Source organism: Sitophilus oryzae, unplaced genomic scaffold (assembly GCF_002938485.1).
Source record: "Sitophilus oryzae breed Bouriz unplaced genomic scaffold, Soryzae_2.0 scaffold_562_pilon_pilon, whole genome shotgun sequence".
NCBI lineage: Eukaryota > Metazoa > Arthropoda > Insecta > Coleoptera > Curculionidae > Sitophilus > Sitophilus oryzae.
In genome coordinates this window covers 3708301-3730785 of record NW_022147154.1, presented here as the reverse complement: position 1 = coordinate 3730785, position 22485 = coordinate 3708301, and the positions used below count along the sequence as shown (strand labels likewise).

General features: G+C 32.9%; 2 protein-coding genes across 2 annotated transcripts in view; one reads left to right on the top strand and one right to left on the bottom strand.

Annotated features, from left to right (window-relative positions):
• The window catches only part of LOC115887309 (beta-hexosaminidase subunit beta-like), a 274263-nt gene that overhangs the window by 36476 nt on the left and 215302 nt on the right, over positions 1 to 22485 (top strand). The gene's annotated exons all lie outside the window — the stretch shown is intronic.
• LOC115887307 lies at positions 4027 to 9628 on the bottom strand. Its single transcript, XM_030906699.1, is given in 9 exon segments — positions 4027 to 5746; positions 5804 to 5984; positions 7578 to 7963; positions 8045 to 8354; positions 8414 to 8437; positions 8439 to 8657; positions 8759 to 8913; positions 8979 to 9167; positions 9225 to 9628. Coding segments are annotated over 9 exon segments (3171 nt in total). The 5' UTR covers positions 9361 to 9628; the 3' UTR covers positions 4027 to 4175.

Below are 22485 nucleotides of genomic sequence, written 5' to 3'. Positions count from 1 at the left end.
AGAGAAAAGTGTTTTTTTAACAGAGAAAACAAGTTTAGAGTTAGTTGATGAGTATAAAAGGCAGCCTATTATTAAATTAATTAAATTTTTCATATGCATATAATCTAGGTGACTAAGTAAGACCATATTTTGACGGCGCAAAAAGAGGCGTCTTGCCCATATTTTTCGTACTTTCCTTTTTTTCTCTTTTTTGTTATCCGCTAATGCCTCTATAATTAAAAAAGCACCAGCGGTTATGGTAATATCAGATGCATTCATGTCGACAAACACACTAACACTGATTACTGGTGGCAATGCAGCGAACACGGCAAACAAGCGGAACGCTCCGCGCAAAATGTTTTGTTGCAGGTCGTTCAGAGCGCGCCAGGAAAATGTTTTGTTGCCGATTGTTTGGAGTGCGCGGCGCGTTTGGTTTGTTCGGAGCGTTTTGTTGCAAGTGAATACGCACCTGAAGGCCACTGACTACTCAAAAACAAGCGAATATCAGTAGCTGGCTATTGAATAAGCTGTGGTCCTATAAATTTTTTAATACACATGTAACTCTAGTATAATTCGAAATATAAAAAATATATTTATTCATAAAATATATTATTGCACAAAATATCACCGTAATTTTTAAAATTCTTATAAGTATATATTGCACATTTAAAAAAATATTTTTTAATAACATTTAATTATTTCCTAAATTTCGTTATTTAACATAAAATATTTAATAACTAGGTTTATTTATTCTTAATTAAAAGGGCACTCAAATATATACAGAAATTCAGTATTATACTTAAATTATTTACACATAAAGAAAATCAACGTCTTTTATACCAGAAAAATGATAGATATTTTCAATTATGAAGCATAATTTTATGTTTAAAAATTGATGTTTCCATAAAAAAATTGAATGAATTAGTATGTATAAAGTAAATTAGTTTCAGAGAATGTTTTATACTTTTCCACATGGAATAGATATACAAAATAAATATCTGATTTTTAAATACTTGGAAGAATTAATATAACGAATTATTCATAATATTTAGCATTACATCCAGTGGCGGACTAAAGTGGGGGCGGAAGGGGCGGTCCGCCCCGGGCCCCGTCTTTTAGGGGACCTCCGAATCTTAATAAGTCATTTTTTATTCAACTGGTAAACAAAGCCAATATGTTCAGTAGTTATAAAGCAGTTTGTAGGTGGAGTATGCCATGCGTATACGCCAACTATAAACAGTATAAATGGAAGCAGATATTTACTTAATTATCAATCAGGCCCCAGTAATTGTCAATGGCATTTTCTATTTAGGAAATTAAATCAAGGGGTAATTTTCTTTGATTAAAATATCGAATAATTAGTATTTTTTATATATGTATTTTAAGACTGAATTTATTTATTTTAGCTTTTAAGTTATTTTTCAATGGTTTCATTATTTATTTTTACTGAATAAACATTTTAAATTACAACCAAAGTCTTTAGTATTTATTATAACGGGGGCCACGGGCCTGAGACAGCGAAGGGGCCCTCGGATCTTGGAGGACTTAGAAAATCGCGATATTTTGTCGCGGTATTTCCCTGGAAGCATTTTTAAGAAAAAAATATTTAAAATTTTTGGACGAAAAAAACTACCTGTCAAAAAAATTTGTACAGCCTAAAAGTCAAAAATTTAGTTATTATCACAGCCCCTGTGACATAAAGAAAAGACATGTGGCTATTTATTTCAAAAATTAAATTATTCAAATGTCATATATAATGGCGATAGCTGTCATGGAATTGAGCGATTAAAAAATTATCATAAATAATTTTTTTTCAAATGGAAACCCACTTTTTTATTTCACTAGTGAAAAGGTTTTCCAATTCGTTACGTTTTAACTAGACATATTCCTATACCTAAAATAAATCGTTTTTAAGTTATTTAAGATTTAATTTGAAAACATATACAGTACATCTGCTGGATCTGTGTCTATGAAAGGAATGCGGACAAAAAACATTTAAATAAACAGCAATATTTTTTATACGTCGATTTGACGAGTGCGTCACCGCAAATCGCTCCGCCCACTCATTTTATTGGCTACTTGCAAATTGTTGAATTTTTATTGATGGGACGCGTCGTCTATTTTTTTAGGAAAAACATCGAGAGAATATCGTTTCCCGTCTCACGGATACCCCGTAGCTACAGAATGGACAGACGTACTGTATTTTTCTTGATTTTATCTAGCTTCCTTTGACATTAAGTGTCAAACAGTCAGACAATTTATTTCCATCTGTCAGAAAATGAATTATTTGAATTTCCTATATTATAACTACTGCCTGCTTAAAAGTTTAAAAAGTGTATTTATATAAATATATCTCGTATTTTCGTTCTTTAGTGATATCTAATAGTTGATATTTTAAAAATATACCGTACGATCGAAAAAAAAACAGCGCAAAGTTAGCTTGGAAATGATGATCGATAATATACTGTCATATAGACTACTGGTTAAAATCAAGAAAAATATACGCTTTAAAGCTAAATCTTAAATAACTTAAAAACGATTTATTTTAGGTACAGGAACATGTATAGTCAAAAAGTAACAAATTTTAAAAACGAAAGTAACGAAAGCTATTTCACGAGTGAAATAAAAAAAGGTTGATTTCCATTTGAAAAAAAAAATTATTTATGATAATTTTTTAATCGCTCAATTCCATGACAGATGCGGTCATTATTATATGACATTCGGACAATTTAATTTTTTACTTAGATAGCCACATGTCTTCTCTTTATGGTACAGTGGCTGTGGCAATCACTAAATTTGACGTTTAGGCTATATACATATTTTTGACAGGCAGTTTTTTTCCTCCAAAAATTATAAATATTTTTTTCTCAAAAACGGTTAACGTTAGGTATAGAGTGGTTAATATCAAAATTCATAAAATTTTACAGAGAATTTAAGTATGTAATAAAAAATGGGGTCACCCATTTAAAATAAGAAAGTTGCTGTCAACTTCCGGTACTTCCGAAAGTGCCGCCATATTGAAAATATTTTTAATGGATAGATCTCATTATGAAACAATGATATGCACAAAATCTCGTATCTAGATATTGTAGTTCTCTAGAAACTTCTAACGCAGGCTCAGCCTGAGACACCCTGTATAAATACTTGAATTTTGTCAACCATTATACATACGTCATTCAATTTTTACAAAATGTGCATTAGAAGCATATCATTATCTAAACAGACCGGGGGCCACATTTAGCTTCGCCGCCCCGGCCCCCGACAGGCTTAGTCCGCCACTGATTACATCGATCAGATATATTATTTTTGGATCGCCCATTTATATATTCATACATTTAATAGGTACCTTAATCTAAAAACTTAACCTAATATTTTGTATTGCACCTCCGGCCATTAACTATATCACAAATTTACAATTATTGCACTTAGTTTTAATAGTTTTGGTATAAACTTAACTAAAAAATATTTTAACGTGTGCGACGACATTATTGCTACTTGTACATATATATTAAATGAGAATAAAAAATATTTTGCTATTTGGACTAGCAATATACAAACGATACCAAATAAACTTTTAGTTACGTCATCGAGAGCGCGATCATTAAATTCATTGTTGCTAACCATGGATATATTAGGCGCCAAGTAGCCTAACTGGAATTAAAATTTCCCGCTGGTCATTTAGGTGGTAGATCTGCTGTAAAAAATGACAAGTTGCCAGATTTATTTATTTATTTCCTGACATTTTGATTCGTTTTGACACTTTAGTTTTGTATTACGAGTTTTTGGTTTAAGCGAATCGTGTTGTGATATTTCAAGCTTAATTTTTTTTACTAGCAGATCTCTGGTAGTCGACTATTGTTCTTTTTAGAACCGCTTGTAGTACAAAATGTACAATATGCCAAAGTAACCGTTGCAAAAACCTTATCGCAACCTTATTAGAACATTTTTAACGGGAAGGCTGTAATAATGGTCCTTTAAGTGATATTAAGGAGATGAGTTTTGTTGATGTAAATAATAACTGTTTATATATTTATAATTAGCTGATTTTTGTTTCCTAAAATATTTTGATTAAAGAAAATATGTAAAAGTGGGCAACGCTGTGTCAGTCAAGGTTAATCACGTGACTTAAAGTTTATTTGGTATGATCTATAGATAGATATTATTTTACTACATTATCATGTAGTAATTTGTTAAATTTACTTAAGTATCAACGAACTACTGTTGGAAGACACAGGAACTACCGTCGTGTAGCTTACCGTCTCCGAATCACTTGTATTGTTTCCATCATCGACATTTATCACTCCACTGTCCATAGAAACCGAATAATTTCTATCTGATATCCTGGAAAACCAAACAGAATGTGTTTCTACACTTTCAGCTCCTGATTCACTGTGACCATCGCCCAGACTCTCATCAGTTTCGCTACCATTCAGCTCCAACGAAGATCTCCTTTCCATTGACTTCTTTATTTTATACTCACTAGAATCTGTACTTAAGTATCCGGAATCATCAGGTTTCATCGTACCTTTCCACGATTTCTTTTGGTTCTTTTTGTTCAAGAAGACCTCCAAAGACCCGTACTTATCTTTAGGAAACTTAGACAATTTCAAAGGCACCTGATAGCCCGAATGGTTTATTTTTGAATGTAAAACGAACTGGTCTTGGTGGTTCTTCTTCAAAATTATATCTTCCGTTTGGATCAAATCAGTAATGTTGCCAGTTTTCGATTTCTGAAGAACGCAAAGTTTGTACTCGACGTCAGTATCAGGAGTGTCAACCTGAGCGATGTGCATCTTATTCTTGAAGTCGGCACTCCTGTCGATGAAGTTTTTTGGAAGAGTTGGAGGTTTTCCTGAAGGATTCTCTTTAGTTCCTGCATTTATCACTTTTCTTGGAGGTTTTGGACGCTGATATATAGGAGAACCATCGTGAGGAGGAGGAGGAATAACATCGGGTTGAACTGTGGGTCCTGACGATGTTGTTTTAATTCTCTGTCTTTTTAAGTGTCTTTCTTCTAAAGTTAGAAGTCTCCCTTCACTATCCGTATCACCAGAATCCAAGTGAAACTGCTCATGTTCCCTGGCTTGCTTTCTTTTCTCCTCAAACATCTCCCTCAAACTTCCAAACTCTCTTTTAAAATTACTCTTCTCGGAATCATCCATATTTACATTGTTTATCTCGCATATAAAACTGCCGTTAGTTTTGAGTAGGATTTGATTAGGTCTCTCCAAAGAATCCTCATGACAAAGGGTTTTCTTATCTGCATGCTTATTCGGACGGTCTAAAGTATCAGGTTCGAACTCATCAGAATCGTTTATTGGAATATAATGGTCCAAACAGTCTTCTACTTCTATAAGCAATTTTCCTGGCTTTTCACTACCACCATCATACCTAATCTTCAAAGCTCTTTTTTCCAAGGTTGAAGAATTGGAGTTTGTCGCCGTGGAAGGATTACTACCGTAGTTGTATCCATTGTTAACATACACCTCGCTGACCAAGCTGTAGCCATTATTATTCTGGAGCAATTCAGGAAATTTATACAAGTCTCCATTAAGCATAGTACCACGTTTCATCACGACCAATTCGTAATCATGATCATCTTCGTTTAGGAAATCCATATTTAGTTTTGACAACGTCATATTGCCAGTATTTTTATTAAGTATGGCGTTCTGCATTGTAATTTCTTCATCCACTGGTAGAGCAGTACTTAGACTTGGACTAGGTTGAGAAGAGGAAACTTCAGCATATTCTGAAGGAGTTGAATACCCTAATAAAATTAAAATTTAGAATTTTTAGTTTATTCTTTTAAGATTTAGAAATATACCTTTGTGATTATTTCTTTCTAAGCTATCTGTGTCATATCCAGTACTAATTTTCTTTGCCAAAACCCTATTAGCTGCTTGTAGCATGTGTTTATGTACTGTCAACTCGTTTATGACTGCATTCATCTGCTTTTTCGTTAAAGTAGGAATTCTTGTTTCTTCAGCTTTCTCCATGACGATAGCCTATCAAAAACAAAATACATTAATATATTATGACTTTTATACTTAAAAGGAAGGAATACAGAAGAAAATAAAGTGGGTCTCAAATTGAATTTAGCAAATACTAAAGTAATATACAACAAACTAGCGGAAAGAAAAGACATTCTAATAAATAAAACAACACTGGAAATAGTAGAATATATATATATATATATATATATATATATATATATATATATATATATATATATATATATATATATATATATATATATATATATATATATATATATATATATATATATATATATATATATATATATATATGTATGTATATATTTACATTACAACTAATGTGTGTTAGTTGTTTGGCTGTGTAGCCGCTCGAGATCTCTAGCGGACTTAAGCATGGAGTAGTTATGGAAAAAACTTAATCATATTCAAATCTAGAATGCCACTCTATCTAATGAAGAAAACATTCGAGGGCATTATAAGGAAACTGCAGGTCGCATAACTCTCAATGGAACGACATAAAAGAGAGCAGTTCGATATTTATTGGGACTGAACAGTAGAAATCACTGCCAGAATTTCTTTAAAAATTTCATAATACTGACTCTTCCTTCCTTATTAATTTTTGAATCCGTTTGCTTAATCCGCAAGCACATATCTGCTATTTCGGAAAGGCCATCTCACAACTATCCACTTAGGAATGCGGAGCACGATCTTATCTGCCAACCCCGAGCTCAGAACTAGTTAAAGGCTCAATACTGTACAATGCCAAAAATGTACAATCATCTGCCTTTGAATATCAAGTCACTTTCCTTCTTTCCCGCATTTCGCAAAGCTCTGAAATTATACATACTGGAGAGAGCCCTATATGCGGTAAACGAATTTTTTGTTGATCTTTAATCATGAACAATTTTTGAATTTTAAATTTTGATCATCTGACACACTGGTTAAAGGTCTAGTATTTAATACGTTATAACTCTTACATGATACGTTATAACTTCATCCATTTACAATTTTCCTTTTGTGAAATTTTATTGATACGCCTGTATTCTGCAATGTCCATGTATGTTTTATTTGTAATTTTAATTACGTTTTTTTTTAATTGATTTGTATTGTATGATATTTTATTATTATTTGTATATTTTTTCTGTGCTTTTGTTTGTTGTGTAAATGCTTTGTCGATGAAGCTATTTTGGCTTTTTTGTACAATAAAGCGTCGTTTATTATTATTTATTAATATGCTGGGAATAACCAAGAAAAGAATAGAGTGCATACGAGTGCATACAAAAGACCCAGGTAATAGATGTCATCCAAAGAATCAAATCCCTCAAGTGGCAATGGACAGGACACCTGACAAGAAGATCGGACAACAGATGAACCATAAAACTAAAAGCATGGTACCCACGAGGAATTAAGAGACCTCGAAGAAGACCGAACTTGTGATGGGACCATGATATTAGGATATTAGCAAGGATAACTCGCATAGTCAACAATAGGCAACAATTGGCCCAACTACAAAGAGAGTGTCTAAATATGCGAGGGAGGCTACACCATAATTGGAAATGGTTGAATAAACTGAAAATGAGGATGATAAAAGGAATCATTTACTTCTTGTATCATATCCGGAGGTGGAAGTTGAGGCTCCTTTTCCTTCTCTACCGGAACCATATCATAATATCTTTCTTGTGCCCTTTTCATTTGTGGTGGTGCAGGTGGTGGAGGTTGTTTGGGCTTCTTGATCACCTTCTCTTTACGTTTTGCTTGTCTAACTGGTTTCTTGTTTGATAAAGCAGTTTCTGAAGCAGGGCGCGGTGATAGAGCTCTGTCTGATGAGATACTTTCCGTTGGTAAAGACCTAGCTGGTGAACGTAACCTTTTGGGACTGCGTATCATTTTTGGCTCAATAACATTACTGTTTTGATCAAGTCTCGGAACAGGTACGTCTTCTAGCCATTTTCTGATGCTCCGTTGTTTGCTCTCTGTATTTGTGCTACCTAAAAACAAAAATAATTATTATATGTAGAAAGATACTACTAAAAAAAGGAAAATTGAGAAAATATTCTTAAAATTCTTACAGTTTTGACAGGCAGGAAGTATAGGAAGCTCCGTCAATTTGCCTCGCATATAATCAGGTTCACAACCTGGACAACCAGTACAGCTTTTCCTTCTGCTGTTTTCCCGCTTTAAATTTATCAAACTACCCTTCCTACTCATTCTGCTTGAAGGTCGAGTAAAATCGAAACTTGGGTCAAGAGAATATTGAGATTCTTCTTCTGGTATATTAAGCAAAGATGGTTGAAAACGTTTGGCGGACATTTTTTGCTTGGCTATAGCAATAACCTCTCGAATTTTTGATAGGAATTCCAAAGCTGCTGGAGGTGGAGCCTATAAGTAAATATGTATTTAACTGAGATGCTAAATTATATTAATTCTAATAGCCTTACTATTAATAAATGTGGTTCAAAATAAAGCCGGATTAAAGTACAATTTCTTCCTAACGGTTCCAGATAAACTTCTTGTACTCTCCGATCTTTCATCTAACGTTTCTACTATCGAAACGTCTTCTTCAGGAAGACGTTCAAAACTAGAAGAATCTTGATAACTGCTTTCTGAAGAAGAAGAATAAGATTTGGAATAATCGTATCGGGATTTCTTTTGAGAGTGAATTATAGCTGATGTAATCTGAGTCTGTAAAAAAATATTAGCATTAGCGACATCAAATAATACAGGATGATCTATTTTGGCAGAAGTAAAAATAGACCACCCTATTAGATATTTGTCAGTTTTACATCGTGATGTTGTATGAGATCTGGTGTAACATCATTGTCGGAGCTTGTACTGTCGCTGTAAGCATTCTCAGATGGACCAAAATGATGTGTTATAGAGAGTAAAGGATTGTTTTTAACTATTCCTTCTTCCATGGCTCCTATAGTGTCACTTCGAGCTAAAAACAATATTGAATTACTGATATATTGTTTCATAGTGCAATAATAATAATAAGTCCCTTACAGTGATTGGAGGATTTAGATGAACTTTTTTTCTTTAGATGGAGGTACAGAAATACAGAAGCTACGTAGATTAGTCCAAGAAGTACTGATGATATACCAATAGCAACATATTCCGAAACACTCAGAGAATCTCCACTGGTACTTTCTTGTTTAGAATGAGCCTCGGGAATAAAAGCAACTTCTGTAACATCTGGAAATAGAAAATATTCAATTTAAAACTGATAGAAATCTCAAAAAATACTCTTACTGCTCTGAAACTTTGAAGGAGATCCAACTATTCGAAAAGCAACGCAAGGTGTGAAGAGTTGCTGAATGGTACTTGGGGAAACGTCAGTTGATAGTTCTCTACACATCAGGTAGACCATAACCATTCTTCCAGACATTTTTATCCTCAAGTCTGGTTCTCCGACCCACTACAATAATAATTACGGTACAATATAACAATTCTGTTATCTCTGTATATTTTTTGAAGTGACCAGAAATGGATAGTAATATAATAATATAGCAATAGGGAAATAATGTTAACATATCAGATTATGCCGTAGTACTAAGATATCAAAGGTATTTTCTTTATCTAAATAAGGCCTTTGTATTTTTAACACTGCTAACCTAGGTACATTACATAATGAAGAAAAAATTGAAATCTTTTATGGGTAGTAGGTACGACTTTTTTTCTAAATAATCAAAATATTGCTTTATCCATTATTATTATATTAAATTCTAATATACAAATATATTGCTTTAATTGTACCTGTAAATATGTTCTTCCTTCATCCCTAAACATCCTAAATGGAACGTCAGTATCCAGTGGGTTTCGCAAATCTGTCCACCCATCGTCACTGAGATATTTAGCCCCAGAAACCACACACAAACTGGCTTTTGATACCTGAAAAAAGCATCGTTAGCTTACGCTTCTTTTTAAATTTTATTAAGTAGGTATATTATTTCCAGTGATTTAGCGCCAAATTAAACAAATTGATGATTCTCACGACGCTTTTGTTGTGAGTAGTGTATAAATCAGGATTGTAATGGCTCTAATGGTCAAGGGTATTGTAGACTCTCAGTGAATAGTCAATATATCGGCATTATGACGCCAATAATTTCTTCCACTGCTTGCTTTGTACAAGGCGGCATGGATAATTTGCGAATTTCGTTGAAAGTACCGCCCAGTGGGATAAAATGAGAAAAATAATGAAAAACTATTGCATAATTTTCAATCAGCTTCTGGGTTGAATTCAGCTACTGAATTTTGAGTTTGGCAACATCTCCTAATTTGAGCAAGTGACTAAGTTATAGGATTTTTAAATTTCTGTTAGCGAGTTATAAATTACTTTAAGTATACAGGGTCGGTCATAAAGTCGTGGCACATCAAAGTTTTATTTTTTAAATAGAACCCCCTGTATATTGCATATTTCAATTCTAATCAAAAATTGAAATACACACAATGTACCTCAAACCAACCGATTCCGAGTTATTGACTTTTGAACATATCACTTAAACAATTTGATTTAATTAATTTCCATATGATCAGTTTCATTTAATGAAGGCATTCTGCCGAAACTGTGATACTGTTGTAATGGGGTTTTAAATGCCTATTAGCTACTAGTAAATTTAAGTATACAGGGTCGGTCATAAAGTTGTGCCACATCAAACTTTATTTATTTTTAATGAAACCCCTTGTATATTATTGCATATTTCAATTTTCCTTACGCAATGTACCTACATAAATTGAAGAATTGAAATGTTAACTAATGCTAACTTAAGAACTAATGTCAAATATTATTAAGTATCACAGTTTCGGCAAAATAGCATCGTTAAATGAAACTGAACATATCGAAATTAATTAAATCAAATTGTTTAAGTGATATGTTCAAAAGTCAATAACTCGGAAACGGTTGGTTTGAGGTACATTGTGTATATTTCGATTTTTGCTTAGAATTGAAGGGAGAAATGAAATATGCAGTAATATACAGGGGGTTCTATTTAAAAAAATAAAACATTGATGCGCCACGACTTTATAACCGACCCTGTATACTTAAATTTATTACTCGCTAATAGAAATTTAAAAATCCTATAACTTTTGTAATTAACTTTTTGCGGTACCTCTATATTTTACCTAATAATACCGAGACCGCTTCCATAAATAACAACGACCCTGTATAACAAAAAATGTTGTTGTTTCCGTTTAATCGTAGTATTGTCGATTTAAGTTTCAAATAATAGAAATAACCGTACTTTTAAAAAATACGTATTTTACTACACCGCACTATTTACAAATTCTAGTGTAATTTTTAATTGACATGTTGACGAAGGCTTCTAAAGAGTAATTCTCAACTTTAAATTTATTTCATTCACTTATCCGTTTTGGGCAGTTTTTGTGTTTTATTCATATTATATTCATGTTATTTCAAGATTACTGTTGTTTATGTCCTAAAATAATGGTTTAAAATGGTTCAGAGTACAAAGCGGAACTATATTCATGCTAAAAAGAAAAAAAAGGACTCAAAGGTCGGTCTCAACGTTTATATTAAGCTAAACACTGACACGTGTTTCGCTCATACGAGCTTCATCAGACAATATACAATTAAAGTCAATCCATACACATGTTCACATTTTACACATTAAAACTACACACAATTTGTTATAATAATAATTTCATAATAAACATTTTTTCATATAGTCCCGGGGCTTTGACAAAAGCCAGTATCTGAGACGACTTCACAGAGTCTAGTTATCCATCTCCGATATCAGTCTTACCAAAGTTTATGGCACCAATGGTTGTCGTCTCGGCGCACTCAGTGAACTTGTGTCAAGCCCCAGCAAGGCAACTATTAAGCTTGACCAATCACGTTAGAGTTTTTGACAAAAGCGGATACAGAACAGCTGTGGCGTACTATATAATTTATTACAAACAAATAAAGGAAATCAATGAATATCTAAAAAACAAATATAAATTAGTAAAAACCAACCAACCCCACTAAATAACCAACTAACCAATGAATTAACACCCTCCAAATAACCACGCTAACCAAAGCTATTAATAGTTGCCTTGCTGGGGCTAGACGCAAATACTTAGTGAAGAGGTGTTCTAGTTTTTCCCCATTTTCCCCACAGAATCTGCATTCGCCATTGTTTCTTAGCTTCAATCTACAGAGGTGTTCGTTGAGGAGACAGTGTCCTGTTAAAAACTCCGTGGCATTCCGAAGACTGTTCTTATTTAAATCAAGGAAAATTTTCTATTTTCACGGTCGTAAGTTCCAAGAAATTGCTTCGAGTGTCTTAGACCGTTGGAGGATTCCCATTCCAAGTTATGGATGGAGTCTTCCAGGTACTCGTGTTCCACTTTAAGTTGGTTTCCACTTGGAAAGCCCAACGGTTCTGCTTCAGAAGAGTGTTCGCTCCTTTTCTAGTTAGATCGTTTGCTTTTTCAACTTTTTTTTTGCTTCTATTCCTTGGTGAGCTGGTACCCAGAGTACCTCTTATTGCTGATTAACGCCACTGTGGTCGATTAGTAAACCCTTATTTTCCTTTTTTGGGTAACCGCTTTTTTAAACAAAGTCTCATAACAGATGATTCTCCTTACCTTCACTCTCGAAAACGGGCGCGACGTTAGCATTTCCATCACTAAAAAGAACAAGTAATTCTGAATTCTCCAACAACTTTCCTTTTTGCCTTTCAGTGTCAATAACCTACGGTAGTAAGCGAATTAGAGGACAAAACGATAATTCGTATTATTTAGCTTTTGACTACCAAACTTTATTATTGCACCACTGTCTTATTTAAGCGAATGCTTGCTTCATCAGCATAGCTAACCTTTGACGCTTCCAACCGTTTGGCTTCTTCCGTTATACCGTGTCCATGCTTTTGGCGCGAATAGTAAAATTACCTTGTCACCTAACTGTTGCAATGGCAGTATAATTAATATAGCCCGCAATTAAATCCGTTTAATTTTATATACGGGGTAATAATACTTATGCAATAACCAATTCTAACTTATTTTAGTTTTTTATGGAATTTTTGTCAGCGATTAAGTTTTCTGGGTCTGAGTTTGGATGATCATGTCAGGATGATTTAGTGTGTATCTCATTCTAAGACTGTTCTACTTTCAAGTTGCAGAACAGACTTGGATTTTGGAAGCTAATGAAAAATCTTTAATGTCGGTTTTGGTTGCATGAATGACTAGATAGTATTAAACTACTAATTATTACTATGAATAATCAACTTAATAATCTGAGGAATCACCTTCTAATTTCTATTCCTTATTTATATTACAAAACATCTGGTATATGTGAGTGCGGATATTTTTACTTACGTCACAAGCAATAAAAGACAAGGCAATTCTTGTCTTTATTTTATTTTTATGCATGTCCTGAATCAGGTTTTCATCAAGTGCAGATTAAAGAACTGCAGTTAGGTTATAAGTAGTTCGTATATTTTAGATGTTTTTACGATGTTTTTCACATAGGATATACATGTTGCTGTTAATTTCTATGGTGGAACGTGCTGTGAAATTATTTAGTATTAATACTAGAAGAAATAATACATCATATTAAATCCATCATTTGTTTCATCATCAAAATCGTTTATTTGATAAATAAAATTATTTCTTCATTTTTAAGACATTAATTCTTTTAAAAAAAGGTCTATACACTAGACAAGATGTTTGGATAGAAGCTACTTCGATTTACATCACAAATCTACGAAGAACTTCTCTCTACTACTCATGATAATAGTTAAAATACTAAATAGTATACAAGAAGCACGCAAAATCACAAATGATGGACTATTGGATACAGCAATTAAAGAACGAAACCAACTTGGAAGGAATGCTATCACGGTATTAAATGGGATACTGTGCAACAGAAGCATAAACAACAAGAACAAAACACTAATATATAATACCATCATCAAGAGTATAACCACGTACAGCTGAGAAGTGTGGCCAATTAAGGAAACAACAAAACGAATGCTGGAAGCTACAGAGTTGGATTTTTGGAGAAGATCAGCAGGCAAATAAAGACTCGAGCGAATAACTAATGAACGCATAAGAGAGATTATGGAAGTTAAACATACAGTAATGGACGAGATAAAGAACACTCAACTCATATCGTACGGACATGTCCAAAGAATGGCAGAAACAAGAATCCCAAAGCAAATTATAAACTGGAAACCTGCAGGAAGAAGAAAACCGGGTAGACCGAGAAGAAGTTGGCAGGAAGGGATTGACACGTTTATGGAGAAAAGATCTCTGGTAGACGGTGCATGGAGAGACAGACAGGCATGGAGAGATGGCATCGGAAGACGTAGAACGTTTTAAACCGATTAATGTATGTATAGACCATATAGACATATACAAGAAGCTATTTATTTATCATTAGATGTGGATGGAACATTGTGAACTAATTTAGAACTTCACTTTTTCACATATTACCTAATAATTTCTCCATCAAAAATATATTTTTGAAAGCCAAGTTAAGGGGATGTACAGGGTGGCTCGAATTCGACGCTCACCATTGGGATTTCGGAAACCGTAAGAGATACGTAGGATCGGTTAAATGGAGCCAAAGTTGCGCAATTTGATGCTCAATAAAATGCCGTATTGCATTTTTATTTTATATTTTTTTGCATAAAATAATCTGGTGATGGAATTTTCTGTACGAAACGTCGGCAAATATCAAAGTGACTATAATAGTGTTTTAAGAGTTATGAAAGGATTTAATTAAATTAAAAAAAAAATCAGGTCCGTATTTAAAAAAATTAAGTTGATGATGGTCGCCAGCAGCCGAAACATCAGAGTCAATATTTAATCACACAGAGTTATAGAGCAGAGAAAGTGGCCATGAAAATGTGTTTTTCATTTTAAGTTATCTTAACAAATAAAGCCAGGAAACAATAGAAAACAAAATTGAAAATTCCGTTTTTTTTTCGAATATATTCGGAAGTATTCGGAATTTTTCAAAATGCAATACGGCATTTTATTGAGCATCAAATTGCGCAACTTTGCCTCCATTTAATCGATTTATCCTGTATCTCTTACGGTTTTCGAAATCCCAATGATGAGCGACGAATTCGAGCCACCCTGTACAAAAAGACATAAATAAGTTTGGAAATAGAAGAAAATGCTATCAGGAAGAATATTGTACCAAAAACTTCACATGTTTACCTTCAAACTAATTATCCAATAAAATTAAGAATTAAAATACCAGGGATGCCATCCAGAAGCGTCATTGTACTAAAATATCCGTCTGATTAACTTATAATTTATAGCTAATTCTTTGGAAAGAAGCCATTTATTATATATCATCAGATGTGGATGAAATACAGGGTGCTACAAATTCGAAGTACGAGCATTGGTATCTCGGTAACCGTAATAGGTACGAACATGGTTAAATTGGAGCAAAGTTGCGCTTTGGGATATTCACCAAGATGCCATTAAAAAAGATTTAAAAATTTCAAGGATTGCTGAGTTTTTTGAAAAAAAAACGGATTTTATTGAAAATAAATTTTATTTTTTCCTGCACTGATAAAAAAGATAGCCTTGAACTAAAGTCGTCATCGTTCTTGAAAAAAAAATTTAGTGGCAAGAGAATTTATTTTAGCGTAAAAGAAAATATTTTGCCTGAAGAAAAACTCTCTTAACTCAAGAAAACTTGTTCTCTTGAAAAAATCGAAAATTTCTCTTGAATCTATTTTCATTCAACCAAGTGCAAGTTACTTTGTTTTAAGATAATAACAAAAATACGCTAGGAAGTACTTCATTCAAGAAACATGGCCATTTTTCCAATAGCTAAATACTCTTTTGATGAAAAATAATAACGACAGGCAAAGACGATGACGATTAGCGTATATACAATCAGTCGGCAGTCCGATCAGTCTCACGTCGCATTTCATAGGTCGCACATCATAGTATGTACGGGTTTTGTTGCTTGGAATTTTCCACTTGGAATTTTGCATAATTTGGTTTTTAAACGCATATCGTATAACAAATTAGTGATCGTTATTAACATGCACTTGTCATTTTTTATGGACAAATTTTAGGATATATGGATTCTTTAAAGGAGTTTCTGAAAAAATGGAAATTAGAGCATTTATTTGCTATATCTGAAGGTGAGAGACATTTACCTAATGCACCTGTATAGATAATGCATGCGTGACTATAGATAGAATAAGAATATAGGTATCGATTTTTTTATGCAAATAATTACAAAAATTTTAGAATTTCAAGTCGTCGTATTAAAAAAAAAAAACAAAATGTGACCAAAGCTTATAATTTTAATAATTTGTTTGCGTTACTTTCATTAATCGTGATCTAACATTTTTTTGTAATTTGTAGAGTGATGAACCTCCCCAAAAAATACCAATGAGTGAAGAAGCAGAAATAACTACCTACTATCGAGGAAAATAATATCACTTTACTTACTACAGACTAGGAAAACCTAAATTTATCAGAAAATAATATACCTCGTAATATGCCTGTATATGATGTATAGACTTCTCTTAGATCAAAATAAATTTTAGTTGAGTCAATGATATTCGCTATTGGTTTAAGAAAAGTGTCTCTTTAATCAAGAAATGTCCCTTTTCAATCAAGAATTTTTGCATGAATCAAAGAGACTATTGTTCTTGTAGCAAGAACTTCTTTGCATATTAATTTTGGGTCAAGAGCGAAATACCGTGTGATCGAAAAAAAACGGCGTCCAGTTGGCTGGGAAATGACGATCGATGACATTTCCCATATAAATTTACATATAAAATGACAGCGATCTTCATTTCATAGCCAACGCTGACGCCGTTTTTTCTCGATCATACGGTACTTTGGACAGATAGATTCTTCTATTCTCTAAAGTAATTTTTTAAAGCTTATGAAAAGATAGTTAATGCTTTGGGCAAAGAAACGTCGTTCTTGGCCCTATTGAAAAGCGCCAATCTTCAAGCGCGAGTCAAAGTCATATTCATTTCGACTGAGAGATCCTTTTTTTCAGTGTGTCGTTACTTTTAAGAAAATCAAAAAACTAGTTGCACGTTCTCATAGCAACTTTATAAGGGCTATCTGATAGTATTTTTAGATTGTCAAATTAGCTGATAATTTGTGAGATACAGAGGCCAACTTAATTTTTTTAAATACGGACCTGCATTTTTTATTTCAGATTTTGAAAGATCTCGGTCTCGTGAGTACAATGATATGCCACACTTAATATTTTTTTGTTTTGGACATTTGAACACAATTTATTTAAACTAATTTCAAGTCCGGCTCTGTTTTTTTTTAAATATTTAATCTATTCATCGTTACAATATTGATAAGCTTTCAAACTTAACAATGACGTGGGGTAAAACATTAAAATAATAAAAAATAATATACAAATGAATACATTACTTCATGTCATTTGTAAAAGTGAAATCAATACATCTCAACATTTACAATAAAGAGTACAAAATGCTTTTGGAATTATAAGAAGAAAGTTCAAAGAGCTATAAATAAAATTGAATGAAAAAAAAAATTGTGCAATAGGGAGAGGGTGGTAACCCTTTCGAACATTTAGAGCATTAGAAACTAGTTTGTAGAAGTTGATTTATTTATAATAACTACGATGAATATTACGCATATAATTAGATCGCACACTGAGATTTCAAATTCACAATAAAAAAAGTTAAAAATAATATCTTTAAATTGCTGACCTGGATATAATTTATTTGAATCTTCCAATTGGCTCGATTTTCCTTTTCCTTATTCAATGTTAATTAGCGCTGATCAATATTGTTGCGATGAATATAATCAGAGATTAAATAATTAAAATAAAACAGAGTCGGACTTGAAATTATTTTAAATAATAATTAAATAGTTTTTTTTCTTGTTAAGGTATACAAAATAAAAAAATTATAAAGTGTGGCATATCATTGTACTCAAGAGACCGAGTTCTTTCAAAATCTGAAATAAAAAATGCAGGTCCGTATTTAAAAAAATTAAGTTGGCCTCTGTATCTCACAAACTATCAGCTAATTTGAAAATCTAAAAATACTGTCAGATAGCCCTTATAAAGTGGCTATGAGAATGTGCAATTAGTTTTTCTCTTTTCTGAAAAGTAACGACAGGAAAAAATAAAATTAATTTTCAAAAAAATCCGTTTTTTTCCAAAAAACTCGGCAATCCTTGAAATTTTTAAAACTTTTTGATGACATCTCAAAGCGCAACTTTGCCCCAATTTAACCATGTTCGTATCTATTACGGTTACCGAGATACCAATGCTCGTACCTCGAATTTGTAGCACCCTGTATATATGCAAACAGAAATATCATTGTGCCATTTTTTAAGTAACACGTTCGTTATTTAAATATACAGGCTGAGTCTTAAATAAGTGCAAATATTTTCAGGGCTGGTAGATCTCGATAGATGAAACATATTTTCTCTTTACCATTCCAAAAAAAGTCCAAACTACCCGAGTTATTTAAGTTTGAAAATTTAAAAAAAATGAGAGCCACCGGATTTTTTTCTGTATTTGCATCCCTTTTATTACCGTAACCATAGAGTAAAGCCGTAACTATGGTAATATCAGAGATTGCGAAATTATACCGTGGGAAGATTTGCGGTGAAAAGTCAATTCTAAAAAGTTTTCGAAAAACATACAGGGAAATTTAAAAAAAATGCACGATTTTCAACATTTTTTTTAGCGAAAAAAACCCTCATAGACGTGTTCCTGGGGTCGAAATATACCACCCCTGAAAATATTTGCACTTATTTAAGACTCATCCTGTATAAGTCAAAATCATTCACCACAAACTTACTAATTTATAAATAGTTATTATATCAAATTATTTAAAGATCCACAAATTAAATCGTTAAATGTTTCTGCTCATTCATTGAAAATGAATGTGCACCTCTATATTTGACTAAGAATGTCACTTCTTATAAGCGCAAGTATGATGCGGGAGAATATATTTTGTACTTGCTTTCCACTTATCTGGAAAAAAAAATCTCTAACAGGTTTGGAATTATTTAGCATATCTTTAAATCTATAGCTATCTTGCTATCGGAGACAGGGTTCTGGGTACCAAACCAGAAGTAGGTACTGCAGGTACCTACTACCAGACGTCCAGTCTTGCAATATGCAAATGACGTAGATAATGTCGCCAGTTTTTAAAACCGCGTAAACGCCAAAGAGTAAAAAAAGGAATATATAAGCAGCACACACGCTGTACAGTCTACGACGCAAGCTGAGCTAAACTCCTGTTCCTAAAATGGCAAACGGCATAAGCGGAATAGTTTTATACGTTTTAGTCAACAGTGTTTTTCTATTTGTGACGAGCTTTGAATACTTTACATAGAGAAGGAATGAGGAATATGAATTTTCTATAGTGGCTTTATAAGAGATGGTATAATTGGTGCAAGGAGTTATGTTTACTTGGAAGAATGTTTAATATTTCTGTTAGTAACTAAAACCACTGATTCTATTAAATAAGCAGAGGGGGGCGCGTGGTTTAATACTTTGGGGCGCACAACCTTAACAAATTACTACAAGAAAAAATTTATATGAAGAATGATTTTTTCTCAAAATGTCAATAATAACAAAGTTTTTTCTCTTATAAAGATAATCCGGGGACATACTGTAGATAGTGTTATAGCCGTAACGACATGCACATAAGAAATTCGTCGAAGTTCTTGTGTATTAATTTCAACTCTACGAATCGTTTTTGGAATAAACTGAAGTAATGAAACAATCATAATTTTTCTCAAGTAGAGGGATTACATTTGTATCTGAAAATGGAAAATGTATTAAGGCATATAGTCGAAAGAGCTAGCAACGTTTTCGAGAAAGTATTTTAAGACGTCTGGCTCTTTGATGTATCTTTTACTATGCTCTCTGGAACAGCATGCGGCCCGTCTGGCTGCCGATATCCGTTGCGTTCACTACTGCGCATCGGAAGAAGATCCTATCTTTTTTTAATTTAGTCCTATTAATTCTAGTATTGAATATAAATTGAACATGTCTCCATAGCGCAGTGCGTAGAGTTTCCGACTACGAACCGACGCAACAGCGACGATTCAGAGTTCGAATCTGGATCAGGGCAAAGACTTTTTTATTTTATTTTCGTATATATTCTGATACTAAAGTATTAAATAATTCTAGTGATTCAAAAAAAACAAATATTTAATACTTTACTATCAAAATATAAACGAAAATAAAATAAAAAAGTTTTTGTCCTGACCCGGATTCGAACTCTGACTCCTCGGTTCGTGGTCTGAAACTCTACGCACTGAACTATGGAGACTCGGTCGTTTTACATTCAATACTAGAATTTAAAGGACTAATAAAATATAGGTTCTTCGGATCTTCTTTCAATGCGCAGTAGGGAACGCAACGTTTGCGGCAGCCAGATGGGAGGCCGCATGTTGTTCTAGAGATCATAGTAAAAGATATATCACAAAGAGCCAGACGTCTTAAAATACTTGTTTTTCCGACGTTGCTAGTTCTCGTACTAATAGGTTTAGTTAACCAAATTATAATTACACTAATAAAAGGTATATGTATGCCATTTAACTTTTAATATACAGGGTGGTCCGAACTGTATTCCAAAAACTTCGTCAGCAAATTCTGCAGATAAAAATAAGTGAAAAAGTTCGTATAAATGTATGTCCTAAAAAGCTTAGTTTCGGAGAAACAGGGTGTAAAAGTTTCATTTTTTTATTTCGTTTTGTTCTAAATAATTTCTGAAATAACGTCAATATTTGAATGAAAAAAACTGTTTAAAGTTTTTTTACATGAGAAATTTGATTTTGATGTAAATATGACTCCTATTTGTAGGGGGCGCCACTACATGTGTTTTAACTGCTTTGAAGAGTAATATAACTTTTCGTCCGTACCTATATAAAACGACTGTTTTAAAAATTATACATTCTCGTCACTTTTTACGTAAAAAATGTCTCTTGGAAAAAATAGCAACAAGCAACCGTTCTCAAGATATTTCGAATAGAAATAGTCAATACATGACAAAAAAATAAAGACGTTGAGTACAGTACGTCTGCTGGATCTGTGTCTATGAAAGGAAAGCGGACAAAAAATATTTAAATAAACAGCAATTTATTTTATACGTCGACTTAACGAGTACGTCACTGCAAATCGCTCCGCCCACTCATTTTATTGGCTACTTGCAAATTTGTTGAATTTTTATTGATGGGACGCATCGTCTATTTTTTTACGAAAAACATCGAGAGAATATCGTTTCCCCTCTCACGGATACCCCGTAGCTACAGAACGAACAGACGTACTGTACATAGTTATTTGAAATACTGAAATATATTATAATATATAATATTATAATATAACCATATATATTTTTTTTCCTTTCTTGGGTATGAGGTTTTTTTTTATTAATTGAAAATGGAAACTTTTTTTTATTATGCGACGTTTCGCCTCATGATGGTGGGCTTTCTCAGGCACTTTATTCTTGAAGCCGCAGCTGCCTTGCTACCACCAGTCTATATAGAAGAATGTTTCTTTCTGTTCATTCTTCTATATAGACTGGTGGTAGCAAGGCGGCTGCGGCTTCAAGAATAAAGTGCCTGAGAAAGCCCACCATGATGAGGCGAAACGTCGCATAATAAAAAAAAGTTTCCATTTTCAATTAATAAAAAAAAACCTCATACCCAAGAAAGGAAAAAAAAATATATGGATATAATTCTAAAGGTTTAAGAAAAAGAAAAAAAAAATAAACTATTATAATATAATATAATATATATACTGAAATAATAAATTTGGAAATTTTTTTTGTAAATTAATCATAAAATTTTCTGCGGAAAAATGATGATAAAACAGTTTCTGTTGAACTTTTGGCACAAAAACATTTCAAATTTATGATTTCAGTCTAAAAATCACAATAGTCAACATGTTTAATTTATGTCAATAATGACAGGTTATAAGTTCGATTCCAAATATCTCGGAAACGATTACCCGTAGCAATTTTTACTAAGAGACCATTTTTACGTAAAAATGTCGTAAATGTATATTTTTTTATTCAATAGTTTTATACAGATAGGGACGAAAAGTTAATACTCTTCAAAACAGTTAAAACACATGTAGGTGGCGCCCCCTATAAAAAGGAGTCATATTGACCTCAAAATCAAATTTCTCATATCAAAAAACTCCCAAAAAGACACCAAACTGTATTCATATATTGACGTTATTTCAGAAATTATTTGGAAATAATCGAAATAAAAATTTTTACACCCTGTACTTTACTTAGCTTTTTCACCCTTTTACTTATTTTTATCTGCAGAATAAGCTGCCGAAGTTTTCGGAATACAATTGGGACCACCCTGTATAGTAGAATGCAGAAGGTAGAATGTTTGGGAGTGGAGTTAATCACCGCGACCTTAAAGAGCTATTGTGTGTCCCCCTTTCTTGAGTTATAACTCATCGTATAGTCTCAGGGCTTTGACATAAGCCAGTATCTGAGACCGTTTCACAGAGGCTAGTTCTCCATCTCCGATATCAGTCGTCCAAAGTTTATGGCAC